This window comes from Rhinocladiella mackenziei (assembly GCF_000835555.1).
Source record: "Rhinocladiella mackenziei CBS 650.93 unplaced genomic scaffold supercont1.10, whole genome shotgun sequence".
NCBI lineage: Eukaryota > Fungi > Ascomycota > Eurotiomycetes > Chaetothyriales > Herpotrichiellaceae > Rhinocladiella > Rhinocladiella mackenziei.
The window spans coordinates 389,042-405,258 of record NW_013550595.1 but is presented as its reverse complement, the minus strand read 5'-3'; the positions used below and the strand labels follow the sequence as shown (position 1 = coordinate 405,258).

Here is a 16,217-nt window from a genome sequence, read left to right as displayed (position 1 = left end):
GGAGACACTTCCAACTCAATCAATCAGATCCGCACAGATCCAATACATCATAGAAGTATCAAATCAATCCGTCCCACCCCTTCGTAACCCCACGCTGACCGCCTCCGGTAATCTGAATTCCGGAATGCTCCTCTCTGATTCCGGCTCGCAAATCGGGCGCAGAAGACTCGAACTTGTCCCGCTCGTGCCTGGTGGGGCGTTCTTTCTGTCCCTCAGCGCCGGTAATGTGGCTGTGACTTCTTTGAAGAAGGCCTCGAGGCGCTCGGAGTCATGGCAGAAGGACTCGAGGTCGTCTTTGATTTGTTCGGGGGTTACGTAGTGGGAAAACCCCGAATCTGAAGAGACGAGGGGGCGGCGAGCGCTGCCACCGGCGGGGATGACGTCGGCTGTTATGACCTGGGCCGTGGCGGCACCGGCTGCAGTGGCACTAGTAGCAGCAGTGGCTGAGGTAGCTGAGGCACCGGAGGAAGAGGACGTCGTAGCAGTTGTAGCAGACGGGTTTGGCGTGGTCGGGAAGGGACGAATGAGTGGTGATGCAAACGGGCCGGGCTGTGGCGACTGGACGTTCAGGCCGATGATGCCGGAGGCTTGTACGTTTGGGGCTGGAGCGAATTGTATAGAGAGCGTCGGAGGGCGCACGAGCATGGAACTTGACACATTGGGTGTCAGGTCCTTCTTGCTATTGTCAAATCTTGACGATGAGTCTTTACTTGAAGCTTGTCGCGAGTTATACAGGCGGTTCGCTAGAAGTAGGATGTCGCCATCGTCTGTGATCTGCGCCAGAACGACGCCCGACCGATGTACGAATTGTGTGTATCTATAATCCAACTTGCCCCATGAATACTTAATCTCGACGTTCTCGGGAAACTCGGAGGGTGCCTCGAGGTCGAGCACAAAGTTGAACCGCTTCAGCAATGCTTTTTGGTAGATGTGGATGTCCGAGTTCAATGGAGTTTGTGGCCCGAACGACGTCGCTGTGAAATACGTGTTGCTGACGGAGCTGCGGTGAGGGGGTTCGAGGGCAAGCTTGATCCTGTGAGCGGCGCGGAATGGTTCGTGTTCAGGCACCTGGGCAGCCTCTGCGATGGGGACTTCGACGAGCTTCAAGCCGTATTTCTCGGCCTGTGTCGTCCAGCTGATGATGGCGTCGTCGACTAGTTTCGACGTCACGTTCAACCAGGAGAGTTCAAGATGGTAACAGTTCTCTGGATTGTGAAGTCTGTCGTAGTGGAGATTGATGATTTCGGGCCGGTTCGAGCGTTTTCTGAGATCGACGTCGATTCTGATCACCTTGCTCAATGTCACAGTCCGTTTCTTCTTATCGCCCAGAGACTTTGCAAGTTCGGAGTTGACCTGTGCTTGGCCGGCGAGATTTGAGCCTGATCGCGACCGGGGACTCATCAAGTCGCGGTTTGGATGATCCGTGATTGGAGTGGGTGGAATTGACCGGTCCGAGCGTCGACTTGCGGGAAACCACGACTGTCGGATCTCTGGTCGCTGTGCACGCCATTCTGGTTTGATAGAGTAGAAATAGTTGCCATCCTTGAACGTGTGACGGCTGTTGACGTGTTCGAACAAGTTCTCTTTCATCAGGTCGTTACCCAATTCGACAGCCTCTTCTCTGGTTTCGATATCTCTGAAATTGTGGACGAGCCAATTCGTCAAATCTTCTCCCATGAAGCAGCTATAGTGTAGACGCCAATGCCATCGCCGATTTTTGATTTCGATTCCATTTTCACCTTGCAAGGCTTGCGCCAACTTCGATAAGCTGAAAGTTTCCTTCTCGAATTGTTCAGATTCAGGGAGAAGTTGCGTGGTTTGGACTTCACCGCCCTCTTCGGCAGCGAGTAACTTATCGAGCTCCGTCGCCACCAGTTCCGAAGGGTTTAGAGTTTCGAGATTGATTCTCAAAGGATTCCGATCTTTCCGCTTCATCGTGCTGAGGCGATTGTGAGTGGGCCTTCTTTCATCTGGAGGGACATAGCGAGCTTTTTGCCACATCTGTGTCAATGCTCGAATGCCGCGTAGATGTATCTCTTCTTCATTTTCTTCAGTATCAGAAGGTGCAGGCCTCCAAGCATTTGCCGGCGGCTGCACCGGTATCAGGACAAAGCGGGCACGCCAGAAACGAAGAGCTCCTACATCTGCATCTGGTTGCTTTTTGAAGGTAGCAAGATACTGATCTGCCTCTTCCCAAGGATATTGCTCCGAAAAGCCATTGAATTGCATGTCTCGGATCTTGTATGTGTCCGACAGGATAGTCCTGATGTTGGGATGATAGTTTATTTGCTGAGAGTAAGGAGGTTGGACGTTTGGAGGACTGCGCACATATTTGGTCACTCGAATGCGGTTCGAGTCTTGAAGTGACAATCTTTGGATTGTATTTCCCATCGACATGTATGTAAGAAGTCCATCTGACCGAACAAGACCAGGGGTGAAGAATGAGGAGTGGTCACACATCCCGGGCCCAACGGATTCAATCAAGGACGGACCCACGACTAATTGATAACCATGGGAAAATCTCAGGGCTAGCATTTCTCGAAATAATGCGTCCCGAGATTCAGGAGCCTCAAGCATGTCATTCGAGTTCTCCAACCTGATGTCGTAAGCAGTTATGTCGTAGTCGGTTTCTAGCTCCTGCTTCGTAGGGAAGTCCTCAGTGGTCAAAGGAACGGAGGCAGGCGTGCAAAGCGATCGCCATTTGACGGTGGCCGCGCGAGGTTTTCGTGGATACAAGTGTTGCCATCTTCCGAAGAAGGATTCTCTGTCTGGATGCCGCTTTAGAGGATTCGACGCATTGACATTCCTTATAAAAGGAACAGTGCTCCTTGGGACGGAGCTAGCGATAGAGGATCCTAACCAGCCTTCTGACGGTTCCATACTCTCGCCGTCTTCTTGATCATCACTTTCAGAGGAGATTGAAGATTCACCGTCAGATCTCTTATCAAGCCGATGATCCGCTTTTCTAGAGCTGACATCTTTTCCCATCTGCTCGGACGTCAAGTTTGATCGTTGGGAGCTTCCGAGCCTATCATCATGGTACCTCCGGAGTGGGGTGTTGATGGAGATTGGTTTTGATGGCGTGTCATCTACTCGTATCGCTGACCTGGTAGCCGTCTTTTCTGGCGTTGCGATGCCTTCACCATTCTTCTCGCCTATCACGCTGCTCATGGAAACTGATCGAATACTTGCCGCTGATGTTGGAATGGTTGGTCGTGAATGGCTTGGGCTACTGAATAGCGGTTGAGCTTGTGCGTTGGTAATATTCACTTCGGTACTTGCAACCGCCCGGACGGGAGGGGCAAGGCCGCGCAAAGAATAGTTCAGATCGCGGTTGACCTTGGGGACTTCGGGAGTTTTCTTGTTGGCCAAGGTCTGACTCGAGGCATCGGCTGATGCTAGGGAAGAGAGTTGAGGTCGGAAAGGTGAATTAAAGGATTTATTGGTGAGGGCCTTGATCCCCTTGGACCCAGTTTTAGGCTCTTCGGCGGTGGTGTGTGCTTTGCCCGGTGAGGTTGAGGTTATGGTTTTGTTTCCCACAGGCGGTGCTGGTGCTGGTTTCGAGCTTTTGCTTTGCAATGGAAAGCCTGGATGTGTGCGGAATAAATCAGAGTCATATCGATCCATACGGTCGAAGATATCCCCCATAGCCTTCGCATGTGTTGACAATAATCCCTGGGTGGTGCGTACCGGCTCGGTACTGAACCGACTTTTGCGTGATATTGTCGGAGAATGGGACAAACTTCTGCTCCCGCTTGCTCGTCTTCGTTTGGACGTGATGCGGCTGAGGGAAGCGAGCGCTGCATTTTGGGTCTCGCTCATGAACGGAATGCTGATATCTGCCATGCCCAGTTCCATAAGGCCCATCATCTGAATTTCATACATCCTTACTCGCGACACGAATGGGCCTTTCTTGCGTTTCGACTTATTGATATCCCTTTGTTCGTCTTCACGCCTTATTGTTGGTGCCAAATCAGCTTCAGCTGACCAGTAGGATAGGTCGATCCATTGAGGAATTCCATAACACCATCCTTGTCCGTTATCGTGTGTCTGTCTGGACATGTAACTGGAAAGGTACCGAGCACTGTTGGTGGTGATGGACGATAACGCAGGGGACAGCTTTCGAGGTTGGCTGGAATCAAAGAAACTTGGTCCAGATCCAGAGCCTCGAGGGCTCATGCCGAATGGGTTAACGATCGGGGGGAGGGTAGCTTGTTCAGTTCCGGTGGCCCGATATTTGAATAATGGCACGGAATGTAGAGGCATCTTGGAAAGGCAAACGATGTCAATTCCAACACCATTATTGGTCAAATTTTGAGATGTCAGGTTGAGAAGATCTCGGTCAACTTCGAAGACTCCGGTCCCTGCCGTGATTATCACAATGGAGACGCCGGTTCGAATAAGATCTCGATCCACATAATCGTTGGCGAACTGAGTGCAAGCAATATTGATGGCTTCCAGTATATTTCCCTTCAATGCAGTGCTTGGTCGACCCGCGATACGTGTTGCCTGTGTCTTGGTATCTTTGAGCGTGGTTTCACTGTGGCTGGAGGCGTGCAAAGAGATGTCCCGCAGAAAGACACGAAAGTCCTTTTTGAGTTCATTCAAGATGGTTGTCCATTGCGCACTGGCCATGTCCGTAACAACGACTCGATAGAAATCTTGATATTGACGAGCTGTCATGTTTTGAAAGCCAGAGGATGGTGCCATTTCAAGTCTCCTATCCTTGTTTCTGGCAAGATCGAATCGGTCGTATTCCAGTCGGCCAAAAAGGACGATGCTGACAAGGTGATGAACATCCAGATCAGTCCACCGTTTGAAAAGATCTGGTAGAAATCCATTAATGACCCGATTGAACATGATTTCGCCGTTGCCGTCCGAGTCGAAATCCCACATCTCACTGGACATTTGTATGAAGAGCACATACCGTGCGGCTTCACTCCGGAAGACTGGGATTGTGGTGCCGGCAAAATATGCGGTGGGGACTTTATGGCTTTGAACATGGATGGACTTGACTGTGAGCTTGATGCTGCCCAAGAAAGTGATCTTCTGACCGGCATAGACTGTCTTGCCCGCTAATTCTTGACCCACAAGGCGCCACATATCGGATCGGGCAAGGTACATATCCCTGAAGCTGAATTCGACATGGGAGGCGGTGGTATCCTCGAACGATGCAGGTAGTATCCATACATAAGACCGTGAACGGAGTCCAAATGCCGCAGCAATATTGTTCTTGATGGAAACTTGAAGATTGGCTTGTTTTGCTTTGAACTCCGTCTGGGCAAATTTGGCGATGCAGAGATATCTGGTGTTCCTGTCAATGTCATGATTTAAGTCGAAGTTTGAGTCGGGATTTCGCCTGCTGTCATCATTCTCGCTGTTGGGTGATTGAAAATCGCGAATGTCGGAAGTTTCCTTGGCGGGAAAGATCTCAATCAAATCTCCTTCGCGTATCTCTGAATCTTCAAGGATAGACTCGTTAATGAGGAGATTTTCTGAAGAGAAACTATCATCATGAACCCAGAGAGCTGCGCGAACTGGGTGGGCGGCGAGCGTTGGTTGAGGACCATTGCTTGAACCCTGCTGAATGCTGGGAGTTGCTTTAACTGTTGAGCCACTGCTGGCTCGCCGGTGACCTTTTGGGTTGAGATCGTTGAGGGACATTATTCCAGGATCTCACGTCACATTACCTTGATGGAAATTGCCTTTGCTGTAGCTGTGGCCGCAATCTAGCAACTCGACGCGGGCATTCCAGGGCCGGGGGATCGTCATATTCCTCGATATTAGACGCGGCGCCTTGAATTTTCCATTGATGGAGCCGTCAGAGGTCCCTTAAGGCTAGCATGGCTACGACATTGATTCCCCTTGCATTCTAGAACTTTCAGATTTGGCGGCGCGTGATGCTGAAAGATGAAGACGGAGTGAAGTCTCAAGTTGACCCAATAATTTCGCGCCGCGTAAATTCCGATGAGGCTCTACGCACGTGATCAGCCTTGTTACCCGATATGGGGACTAAAGAACATGGCAACAGATGGATACTTTGGGAGTTTTGTCGAGAACCAGTTGAGATCCTATCTATGCTTTTGACTGTGTGTGCTCAGTTGTCTCCTTCATACATCTAAATCTTCCAAGCTAATTGTACATCTTCTCAAAGGGTATCTAGGATTCGATCCTCCTCCGGGTAGATTCATTCCATCACCATATGTACAGACCGGTAAGGAGTTACCACACACTCCTTGTTTCAACACTGAGAAGCCATTTCTTGACCCCTTCACGCAAGACATTTTCTTGTTTCATTTCCTGACTAAGGGCTTTGCCATCAATCTTTGCATGACCGTCCGCATCACGCACCCGGTGATGCTTAGCCAAGTCGTCGTTGACACTCTTAACCACCTCCTCCAACGCTCCCACCACTGCCTGGCGGCAGTCCGACTGAGAAAGGGTCGAGGGCCGACCCCAATCTCTCATCTTCCCTGGGCCAGAGATCTCCAGAGGCTCCGATTTCGCCGACGCAGTCGTGCCCGTGGACACAGTTCGAGAATGTGTTCGGGACGGAGTACCTGACTTCTGTCTCGCCTGCTCTGTCTCGCTCAAAATCCGTTCAATTGCATCGGTGAGCGTCGTATCAAAGTCCATGACTATCTCACGGGTAAAGCGCTCCGGTTGATTGCGTGAGAAAACTGGTACCTTCGAATATTGAGACGTTCCAGATCTCTTCGAACTGCCCCAATCTCTTGGGGTAGAACCGGCAACGTTGTGCAGGTCTCCACTCAAGTCCTGGTCGACCCGACGGCTCAAGGTCAGACGTTGGATAGTGAAATTTCGGAGATCAGCCAGAAGTGTCGTACAAACGTTGACCCACCGTTCTCCATTCACTTCCTCTTCCGGAAGAAGACTGCAGAAATCTTCGATTGGAGTAATTTCTCTGGACATGCTTTGTTCGACTTCATCCTGCAACTCTGGATACGGCTTCACACCTTGGAGAATGAAGTCTTCGTGGTATCGTTTTAGGAAGCCCGCGACATTGGTAGTTTTCGTCCCTAAACCGTCGCCACGGTGGGACCTAGAGCTGTAGGAAGACTCAGCTTCATCCGAGCTAACAAACGAGGAAGAGCGATGGTGCGGAGAGGAAGGAGGCGAGCAACTTCTACCATCTGCCCAGCCTATGAATCCCGGGAGACCGATGTCCACATCTACCACCCCATCTTTGTCGTCAACCCTGAGTCGGGGTGGCTGTGCCTCACTACCCGCAACCGATTGTCTCCACGCTGTCGAAGGTTCCTCATTTTTGTCGGCGACAAGAGCAGTCTTCTGGAGATCACTGGCCTCATCAACCATACGCTCCAAATGACGTGGACGTCTTCCCTGTATTGGCATTGATCGAGGGGCAAGTTTGCGGCGGTCCCTCAGACTTCCTGTAGAATGTGGGGTGGTGCCTTCATTGGTGGGAGCCGATGATGAATCTTGCTTCTTGCCCCATAAACCGCTGACATTGCTAATCAGCGACCCCCAGTTGATACTTGGTTGAGGAGCTTGAGCATGGCTGGCGCTATCTCTTCGAAGTATTCGAGCAAGATCGGCGCTAGCACCACTGTCCTCGCCATCCACGACGACGCCTTCAGGGAAATAGCAGTCGTTTCTAGTTGAGAAGTGAGGAACAGGCGTCCCAGTGCTGGGCGTGGCAGTGGAGCTTGTCGCATTCGTTTTATGGATTGGTCCAGGTATCTCGGGAGGCGAGAATATTGAAGGATGTCTGCTCCGGCCCTCCTCATGGTCAGATCGTGAGAAAACAGAACGAGAGCTTCCCTGGACGGCCTTGCCAATGCCACTTGCGCTGTCGGTCGATGAAACGCTCGTAGAGAGCCCTGGAATATCACGACGTGAAAACGTAATAGGGCCATCACGAGATCTGCCGCGAGCATGTCGTCGGGTCGACGCCTCAGTAATGACTCTTCCCACGGGTGACGAAGAACTGATGTCGGGTGTGAGCAATGGGGACATAAACTCGGTTCCAACCTTTGCGGGTTGGCTCACTGCGTATGAGCGTGGTAGAAATGAAGCGAGCAAAAAGATGATCCGTCGTGCCGTAGATCGGTTATCGCAAATGATTACGGTGCGACCTGCAAGACAGCCCGGGCGCGTCTTCTTTTTATTCAGAGCTCTGAATTGCTTTCGATACCAATCCGGGCCTAGACGCTCAAGCCACTCGGTATGGTTTCCCAGAAAAGCAGTTAAGAGATTGAACAGGAAGAAGTTCTGTTGCTTATTTCCACATACACGAACAAGATATCGTGCCTCGTCAAGCCAATGGCCGCCGCTGTCAAGGCCAAAGCCGGTAAGCACGCGGGGAACACGAAGGGCATATGACACTCGCCACAATGTATGTTTGATGGCACGCTGGAGGTGAGAAACGCGGACCAATGCGTTTGGCGACCGAAGATAAACGTTCCGCTGATTCGTCCGCTGCTCTGACGGACCCTTTGGCGCTTTTGCTGCCGAAGAGACCATGGCGAGATTTACTTCTTGCAAAAGCTCACCAATTTCAATACGGGCTAGGGCCTCAATGACTGCTAGGCTCCGCAAGACGACATCCCAATTCTTGACAATGATCTCAATGCTTTTGTCGATCAATTGACCGGACGTCTCCGGTGACAACAAATGCTCCGGAATAGCATTCAGGAATGTCCACGAAAAGGAGTCGGATCCATATGAATTCGGGGCCGAAGACGTGGTGTAAGAAGCTCTTGATGACGGACGAGCACTAGAGGAGCTGACTCGCATGTCACTCGATCGTGGCAAGTAGCAGAGCAGGCCAACTGCAAATACGGGTGTTTTCTTCTCCACCAGCTTGGGTTTCTTACCTTGGACGCCCTGGGCATCTGGTTGTCCCTGTGTAGGTGTCATTGGGCTGCCAGAGTCAACTGGCCCATCAGAGGAGCTTCGATGCTGCTTGAAATGTTCCCGTGCTTCGGGTAGATTGACTGAAAACATTTGGGTGATCAAGACAGCATCTCGAGGCTCTCCTTCTGTTTCTCTGGGAGCCACGTGCTGACGATAGGTATTCACACCGTGTGTAGCAGTCCTCGATCTTAAGAGAGGGGCACGTGGGGGCACCGTGCTCGCTGCGTTTGAGGACGACGTTCGCGGTCCCAACTCCCTCGGCGCTCCTCGATCCCCGGGTAGCAGGTGGATTTTGGTGCTCGAACCCGTCTTGGTGGCGCTGCTGACACCAAACATACAATCTAAGACATTGCTGAGATGATCTGTAACCTCGAGGTCTTTGTTCGGGCGGCCCCAAGAAGCAGAGGCTCCAGAAATTGTAGAGCTTCGGTTTCTCGCATGGCCGACGATGGGGATGCCACGTTCGGGCCTGTTCCCAGGTCCCCAAGCGGGAGGGGGACTGGCTGGTTTCTGGGGTGGAGCAGTTTCCGAAGCTGGGTTGGGCTCCGCCGTCTGGGAATCGTACAGGACTAGAGGGCGGTCATTTGTGCCGAAGGCATCTTGGGCAACAACGAGCCTTAAATCTTTCGTTTCATTCAATTCTAATCCCACACGGTCGTCGAAAGGAGAGATTCGAAGGTTGGGAGAACCAAATGGTGTCGTAGGCGGTGAGACGGAGCTGGGACGCCCATCTGGATGGAGCTCTGGCCAGAGAAGGGTGCGAGTATGTGTCTCATCTGTAGCACTTTCAAGCAGGCTACCTCTGGAGTATCCTTGTATCAGTCTCCCCAGCATCTCAACAATATATACTGCGCCACGCGAAGGATCGAAGACCGACCGAGTGTGGTCGTCGCTGTGCTAGGGTGGAGAGGAGGATTGCGGCGGATGACGGTACATGGAGCGTAAAGAGACTCCAGAGAGGATCACGGTCGGACAGGGACGGATGTGGTTCTGACGGCCTTGCCGCTGTCCTCGAGACAGACCATGCATGGCAATGAGGTCGGCGCCTTTGGGAGAAAGTAGAGGTTGGGATAGGATCAAGAGTACAGTGCCCACAGTCAGAGCCAGGATGCTTTTATTTCTCGTGAGAGCTTCCGCATTCCAACTTTGTTCGGAGTCTTGCCAGAAGTTACGGTGAAGCCACAGCCACTAGCCACATGCGGCAAAGCCCTGAACTTAAATCAACGTTCCCGCTCACTGGCTGCAGGTGGCATCTCAGCGTGCTCACATCTCAAATCTCGACGCATTTATGGCTCGCTTCCGTTCTCCGACTCTTCGTCTTGAGCATATAGAGCACCGGGGCGATCTCTCGTTGCGATGCCACATCCCGCGCAGCCTTCCAAGCGAGCTGCCCTGAAGGCAACGAGTGTTGCGCGCTCCTTGGTGCACATTGCTGCTGGAAAAGACATGAATGAAGTTCGACGTCGAACCAGCCATGCATATACATCCCTCATGGTCGGACTGCAGTCCGAACCACCTTTACCCAATCTCCATGTTGATGAGATGAATCGGGTGGGAATACGCCATCAACGGTAGAAAACAACTTCATCCGAAGGACTTTTGCTGGTCTCATGCATCGGGGGCCTAATATGCAATGTACATGACTTACGGGGGCCTCGACCTCACCGTCCCATCCATTGCCCTTATTATGGAGATGAATACGTTCCTTTTATCTCTGTATAAGGGATTTTCCAAGAGGAATTTGACCGACCTTGTCCTGCAGGCTTCTCGTCCCAATCGGAGCTTTCACAAGAAGTCTATCCTTGGTCTTGTCGCTAATGCACATCGAACAGCACCAGGAGTCCGCTATTGAATAGGAGCAAAGGGTACATATGGGACGGAAAAGACGTCTATCTACCAAAACCGGTGGTACCGGCCCCTTGTCGGAGGCATGTGATCTTGCATGGCAAGTCGGTTTTCCTTCATTTGAATTCTGCAAGGCTGTGACTTGTATGAGTAAACCCCATTGACCTATCCTTCACGTCTCTGGCCGTCCATCTCCACTTATGAACAACCCTCTCTATTCCGGATTCTCTGTCATTATCACAGGTTATTGTCACTCTGCTCTTTACCTTCGATTCCCGCCTGAGGAAATCGAGTATTAGCGCCTCCTCCTCGTCTATGAATCTCTGTTTCAGCATCGACCCAACATCTACGCCTCATTTCTGAACTACCACTTCAACCTTTTGATTTGTCTTCCGGTCCCCGCGACACTATTCTTGATTCGGACGGTTCCTCTTTCTTTGCCAGTTCTCACGGTTTCTGACCTTTCTGCCTTTCAGTTGACCTGTCAATTTATAAAGATTTCTCGATTTCATTGCTTCTTTCCAGTGCTAAAATTCGCGCGACGACAATCAACATGGCCTCACCAGAGGAGTCTTTCATCAAACCTGATTTTGTCTTGATCGATCTCACAGACGACTCGGATGATCAGCCAACAGCTGAACCGGAAAAGATTCCAGGGACTGAAGCGCCTATCAAGCAGGAGCCCACTGACGATTCAGCTGATCTTTCTTCTGGTGGCCGTTTCAGTTACGTTGACGAAGACGATGCTACCCTACGTCACGAAGAGCACGTTGGTGTCACCACCACAGAAAAGATTCTGGAATCCGATGATGATGTCGAGGCTGCCATGGATGAGCGTGATATTCTGGCTTTGAAGCTCTACAATGAGAACAAGGCGAATTTCGACCATTCCTAGGACGACATCGTTCCTGGCGGCTTTGCCGAACCAGCAGGCGATGACGATAACAACGATGCCGATCGAGTGGATTGGAATGCTGCTTTGGACAAGGATCCTACATCAGCAAACCAACAGGCTATTGCTGCATTTGCTCGTCTCAAGGCAGAATACGAGAGAAAGAAAGCCCGTAGTTTTGCGACTCAGGCGGATCACATTCAGTTCGCAGCAGACGAGCGTGCAGAAATCAAACGCCAAAGAGACCATGAGCGAAGCCAATTGATCTCGGAGGAGCCCCGGGAGCCGTCGCGCCCACCTTGGGAATATGCCGAGGAAGACCTCCTGTTCATCCCAGAGGCCCCGGAGCCATCGGCGAGTCGCTTCAAAGAGAGAGCAATCCCCAAGCCCAAGAACCGTATTAATGCACAGGAGATGCGTGAGGCAGTGCCTGTTGGAATTGACGCTGGCTATGCTCAACGCAGGAAGCATAAGAGAAAACTACGACCGACAGATGACGAACGGCCGCCAAAGAAGAAGAAGCTTGGTCTCAAGTCCGGGACCGTCAAAGCCCCCCAAGAAGAGAGGTCGGAAAGGCCCAAGATTAACCAACCTCGAAAGCTTGACCAAAACCAATATTGTGCAAGCCGCTCAAGCAAATATTTCGAGACCTGATATGCCCACGTTCACAACCAAGAGGAAAGCAAAAGCATTGCAAGACCTGATTGCAGGCATCCCATCAGCTGACCGAGGCTCCCACCGCTCTGATAAAGCCGCAATTCTCGAGGCGACAAAGAAGTTCAAGGGTTTCGGTGCAGTAAGATCAGACGGCCAAGGTGGGTGGAAACTGAAGGGTACGAAGTCATCATTGTACCACCACCAGCTGCTTGGTGCGGTTTTTTTACGAGACCGCGAGAATAACGAGTGGAGACCCAGAGGTGGTTTGGTCTGTGATGAAATGGGATTCGGGAAGACGGTTCAGATGATGTAGGCCTTGATGGTTTTCAGAAATCGCTTTGATGTGCTAACTTCCACAGTGCCAATATTCTCGATGGCAAGCCTGATGTGGACAGTCCTGTCAAGACAACTCTGATCATCGCACCACCCAACCCTGCTAACTCAATGGATGCTGGAAATGGACAAGCATGTCAAGCCCGATAAACTTGGCCGAATTCTTCGATACCATTCCGGCTCCCGCCTTCAGAGCAATGATATCCTCTCAGATCTAACGGCATACGATATCATTATCACGACCTATAGGGAGGTCCACAGGAGCTATCCATTGACGGATCCACCGAAACATTTAGGCAGCGAAGCCAAGAAGTTCGACGGGGAGAACGTGGGCCCACTGCACCGAATCAAATTCCACCGTATTGTTCTGGACGAAGCTCGTGAGTCCCCATCCGTGGGAAGTAAGTGAACGTGACTTTGGCTGACTTGGTACAGATCATATCAAGAACCACACATCCAAGACGTTCATGGCCGTCCGTGCCCTTACTGGCAACTTCAAGTGGTGCATCACTGGCACTCCGGTTTTGAACTACATCGAAGAGCTATTCTCCTACTTCCATTTTCTCAAGGTTCCGCATACTGGTGACTATCCAACATTTATCCACAATTACTGCCACAACCGCACGAATAAAGCTCCTGCGAACATGGAGCGGATCCGCAATATTCTCCGGGCGATTACGTTGAGAAGAACCCACGTGGACACTTTGTTCAATGCTCCCATCGTCAAGCTCCCGGGGATCTCTCATGAAACTCACAACGTCGAATTCAATCCAATTGAGAGGGCTATCTACACTATGGTGAAAACAAGATACATTGGTCAAATCAACAGTTATTCGAAAAGAGGAGAACTCAATGCAAATTACAGAAATATCCTTTCCATGCTTCTACGCCTCAGGATGCTATGCTCGCACATTTTACTCTGCCAGGATGTCCTGAAGCAGGTGTTCGTGGCTTCTGATATCGAGACTTTGTGGCGCTTGATGGCTAAAGAGGTCGAAAGATCAAGGGCTGAAAATTCAACCGAAATGATTGATTCACTCAGAAGAATGATTCGATCCGAGGACCAGGTCATTCATACATACCAGGCTAAAAACACGGAGGGAACGGCTCAAACGCCAGTGGATACAACTCACGAGGCCGAAAGCCGAGAGGATCCGGGCTCCGGAGGTTCTTTTGGACTCTACTTCAAATTTCGAAAGTTTCTGCGCGAATTGAGCGAGTCCAAAATATGGCTGGAATTACACCTTCGGTCCACTTGTGCCAAATGCCGTCTTCCTCCAGACGATCCGATGTGCACTTCATGCTTTCACGTATATTGCAAAGAATGCATCAATGCGATGGAATTCGATCGCCAGGAGAAGGCCGAAGAGAAAATTACTCGTCTAGAATGTGGCGCCCATTTCGAAGAGACATCGCCATGCTCAGGCCTTAAAGAACTAGGATACAACGGCGAAGAAGTCGTCCGAAAGGTTGGAAAGGCGAAGAATAAGAAACAACACAAGCAGGATGCCAGAACCCGACCCAATAGTGCGGCATCAGTTGAAGAAAGTGATGGCGAAGAAGACCAAGATAAAGATTGGATTGTGATGGGGGACATTGTCTTACCTTCGTCAAAACTCCTGGCGACGAAAGCGGCAATCCTCAACTGGTGACGACAATCTAGCCATAGTGATCGTTTGGAGAGTCCATGCATATACTCATCTCGTGGAATCCGACTTAGAGTTATATCTTGGTAGAGCTGGGCCATGTCTCCAAATACAAGCTATTTGGAAATGTCAGTTGAGCACATCAACAAGATATTCCCAATCACGAACCGGGAAGCATGGCAGAATTGCACCTGCTCCGATAGCACAGAGGATGCTGATCGGAAGGCATGCCGAATCAACCAGGGACGCGTAACGAAACAAATCCCTGAAAGAAACTCTAGCCTCAGCGATGTCGACTTGCTTTTCCAGTATATCCGTCCCATGTTGTGTCAGATGCGGGTAGGGCATCTCGCATGACTCGCCGTCATTATTCATCTTTTCTGAGGGTTTGGTAGCCTCCATCCTCTTCCAAGTCGACCCATGAACAAGCTCCTTTCTGTTGGGCCGAGAGAAGATTGATTGAATGAATCTATCTGAGCGAGGTGCAAGGTACAAAAAGGGGCACCGAAGGGTGCGGTGCACGTGACTAGGCTAGGCCCAATGTGGACTGCCAACACTTTCGACATTCCCGTATATAAATTCGAACAAAGCACCATGGAAAGCTCCGAAAATCGGCAACCGCATTGGTGCCACTAAAGCAAATGCCGCCTTGGTAGGCTTCCTAGAGGCACACCAATTTGGCGGAACGGGCATCAAACTTGGCACCGGGTTCGGAGAAATTAAATTATCAAGTTGCATCGGTAAAGCATCTGCTGGCACGTGATACCGTGATTCACTTGCTGTGACAATTGGGGTCAAACGATATAAGTGGCTACAGTGGCTTGACTCGACGAGTCCGAGTAATGCTAGGACTTTTTGGCACATGATACTGTATCTGTAGCCCAGGAAATTAAGGATACGAGCAGGGTGCCCCCTGGCGACATGGTCCACGAATTGGATTCAACGACGGGACGGCAAGGGACGATGTTAGTCTGTACACCACCTTCTGTTATTCTGTACACCGGCTACAACACCCCCACAGAACGCCACGAACGCTGCGTAGAAGACTCGTATTTTTGCTATACCATGTGCCGAAATGATCATCTAGTAAGCAACCGTCTTTCAGCTTTCAAATTCGAGTGGTGGTAAAATAAGTGCTATTCTGGCGTAGTGGTCCACCCCTTTGAAATCACCACGTGATGACCGCTTTTTCCCCCCCTTGGCTAGTCAGTACACTCTTTTCGCAACATTGAATCGCCAAAATCTCAACAACGAGTGGTCTGAAAATACTCTCAGTAGAGTTGATATGTAGCCTTTAAAATTGGATCAATCAAAAAAATTCGAGTTTTTCTACGCCGTTGTAAGGTAAAGAGAGCACTGGAAAAAAGTTGCGTTTAGTGCGCTAAATGGTAAGACGTACTATTTTTAAAAAGGGCGGATCACTACGCTATAATGGCACTTATTTTACTACTATTCTGCAAGCATATATAAGCGATTTGAAAGTTGAAAAGATGTTTACTTACTAGCTAAGCATTTCTGTACACGATATAGCAAAAATACGAGTCATTTATGTAGTGTCTGTGGCGTTCTGCGAGGGTGTTGTAGCTGGTGTCCAAGGGGTGTGGGCAACCTCAACGGATCAAACATTTTCCGGGCCACCCCCAATCGGATCCAGTCTGTGGACCACCTAGACGAGCTCTTACTGATCTCGCTCGAGATGGTTCGTAATCGAGCGTTAACGAACGAGCCTCGATGTCGATATGGTCCATGGATTGGATCCGATGGGTCGTGGTATTTCATTGGATCCAGTCGGTGAACTAATCACACTCGAGATGGTTCGTAACCGAGGGTGAACGGACGAGCCTTGACGTCGAGATGATTCGTATGGAATGTTATTGGATAGTAATTGGTCATTTCACTTAATTACTGAAATTTTATATAGGTCATTTGATTAATTGTATTGC

The 16,217-nt window shown here is 50.5% G+C and overlaps 3 protein-coding genes across 3 annotated transcripts; 1 reads left to right on the top strand and 2 right to left on the bottom strand.

Annotated features, from left to right (window-relative positions):
- Positions 1 to 63: 63 nt before the first annotated feature.
- On the bottom strand, positions 64 to 5,664 carry Z518_10826 (uncharacterized protein; the record flags this gene model as incomplete). Its single annotated transcript, XM_013411657.1, has 1 exon — positions 64 to 5,664. One exon carries the CDS (start codon positions 5,662 to 5,664, stop codon positions 64 to 66), a length of 5,601 nt encoding a protein of 1,866 aa, XP_013267111.1.
- Positions 5,665 to 6,222: 558 nt separating this feature from the next.
- Positions 6,223 to 9,735, bottom strand: Z518_10825 (uncharacterized protein; the record flags this gene model as incomplete). The annotated part of the gene is made up of 1 exon (XM_013411656.1): positions 6,223 to 9,735. One exon carries the CDS (start codon positions 9,733 to 9,735, stop codon positions 6,223 to 6,225), a length of 3,513 nt encoding a protein of 1,170 aa, XP_013267110.1.
- Positions 9,736 to 11,299: 1,564 nt separating this feature from the next.
- Positions 11,300 to 14,280, top strand: Z518_10824 (uncharacterized protein; the record flags this gene model as incomplete). Its single annotated transcript, XM_013411655.1, has 6 exons — positions 11,300 to 11,560; positions 11,642 to 12,056; positions 12,103 to 12,604; positions 12,655 to 12,694; positions 12,762 to 13,008; positions 13,064 to 14,280. The coding sequence occupies 6 exons, from the start codon at positions 11,300 to 11,302 to the stop codon at positions 14,278 to 14,280; spliced, it is 2,682 nt and encodes an 893-aa protein (XP_013267109.1).
- Positions 14,281 to 16,217: the final 1,937 nt, after the last annotated feature.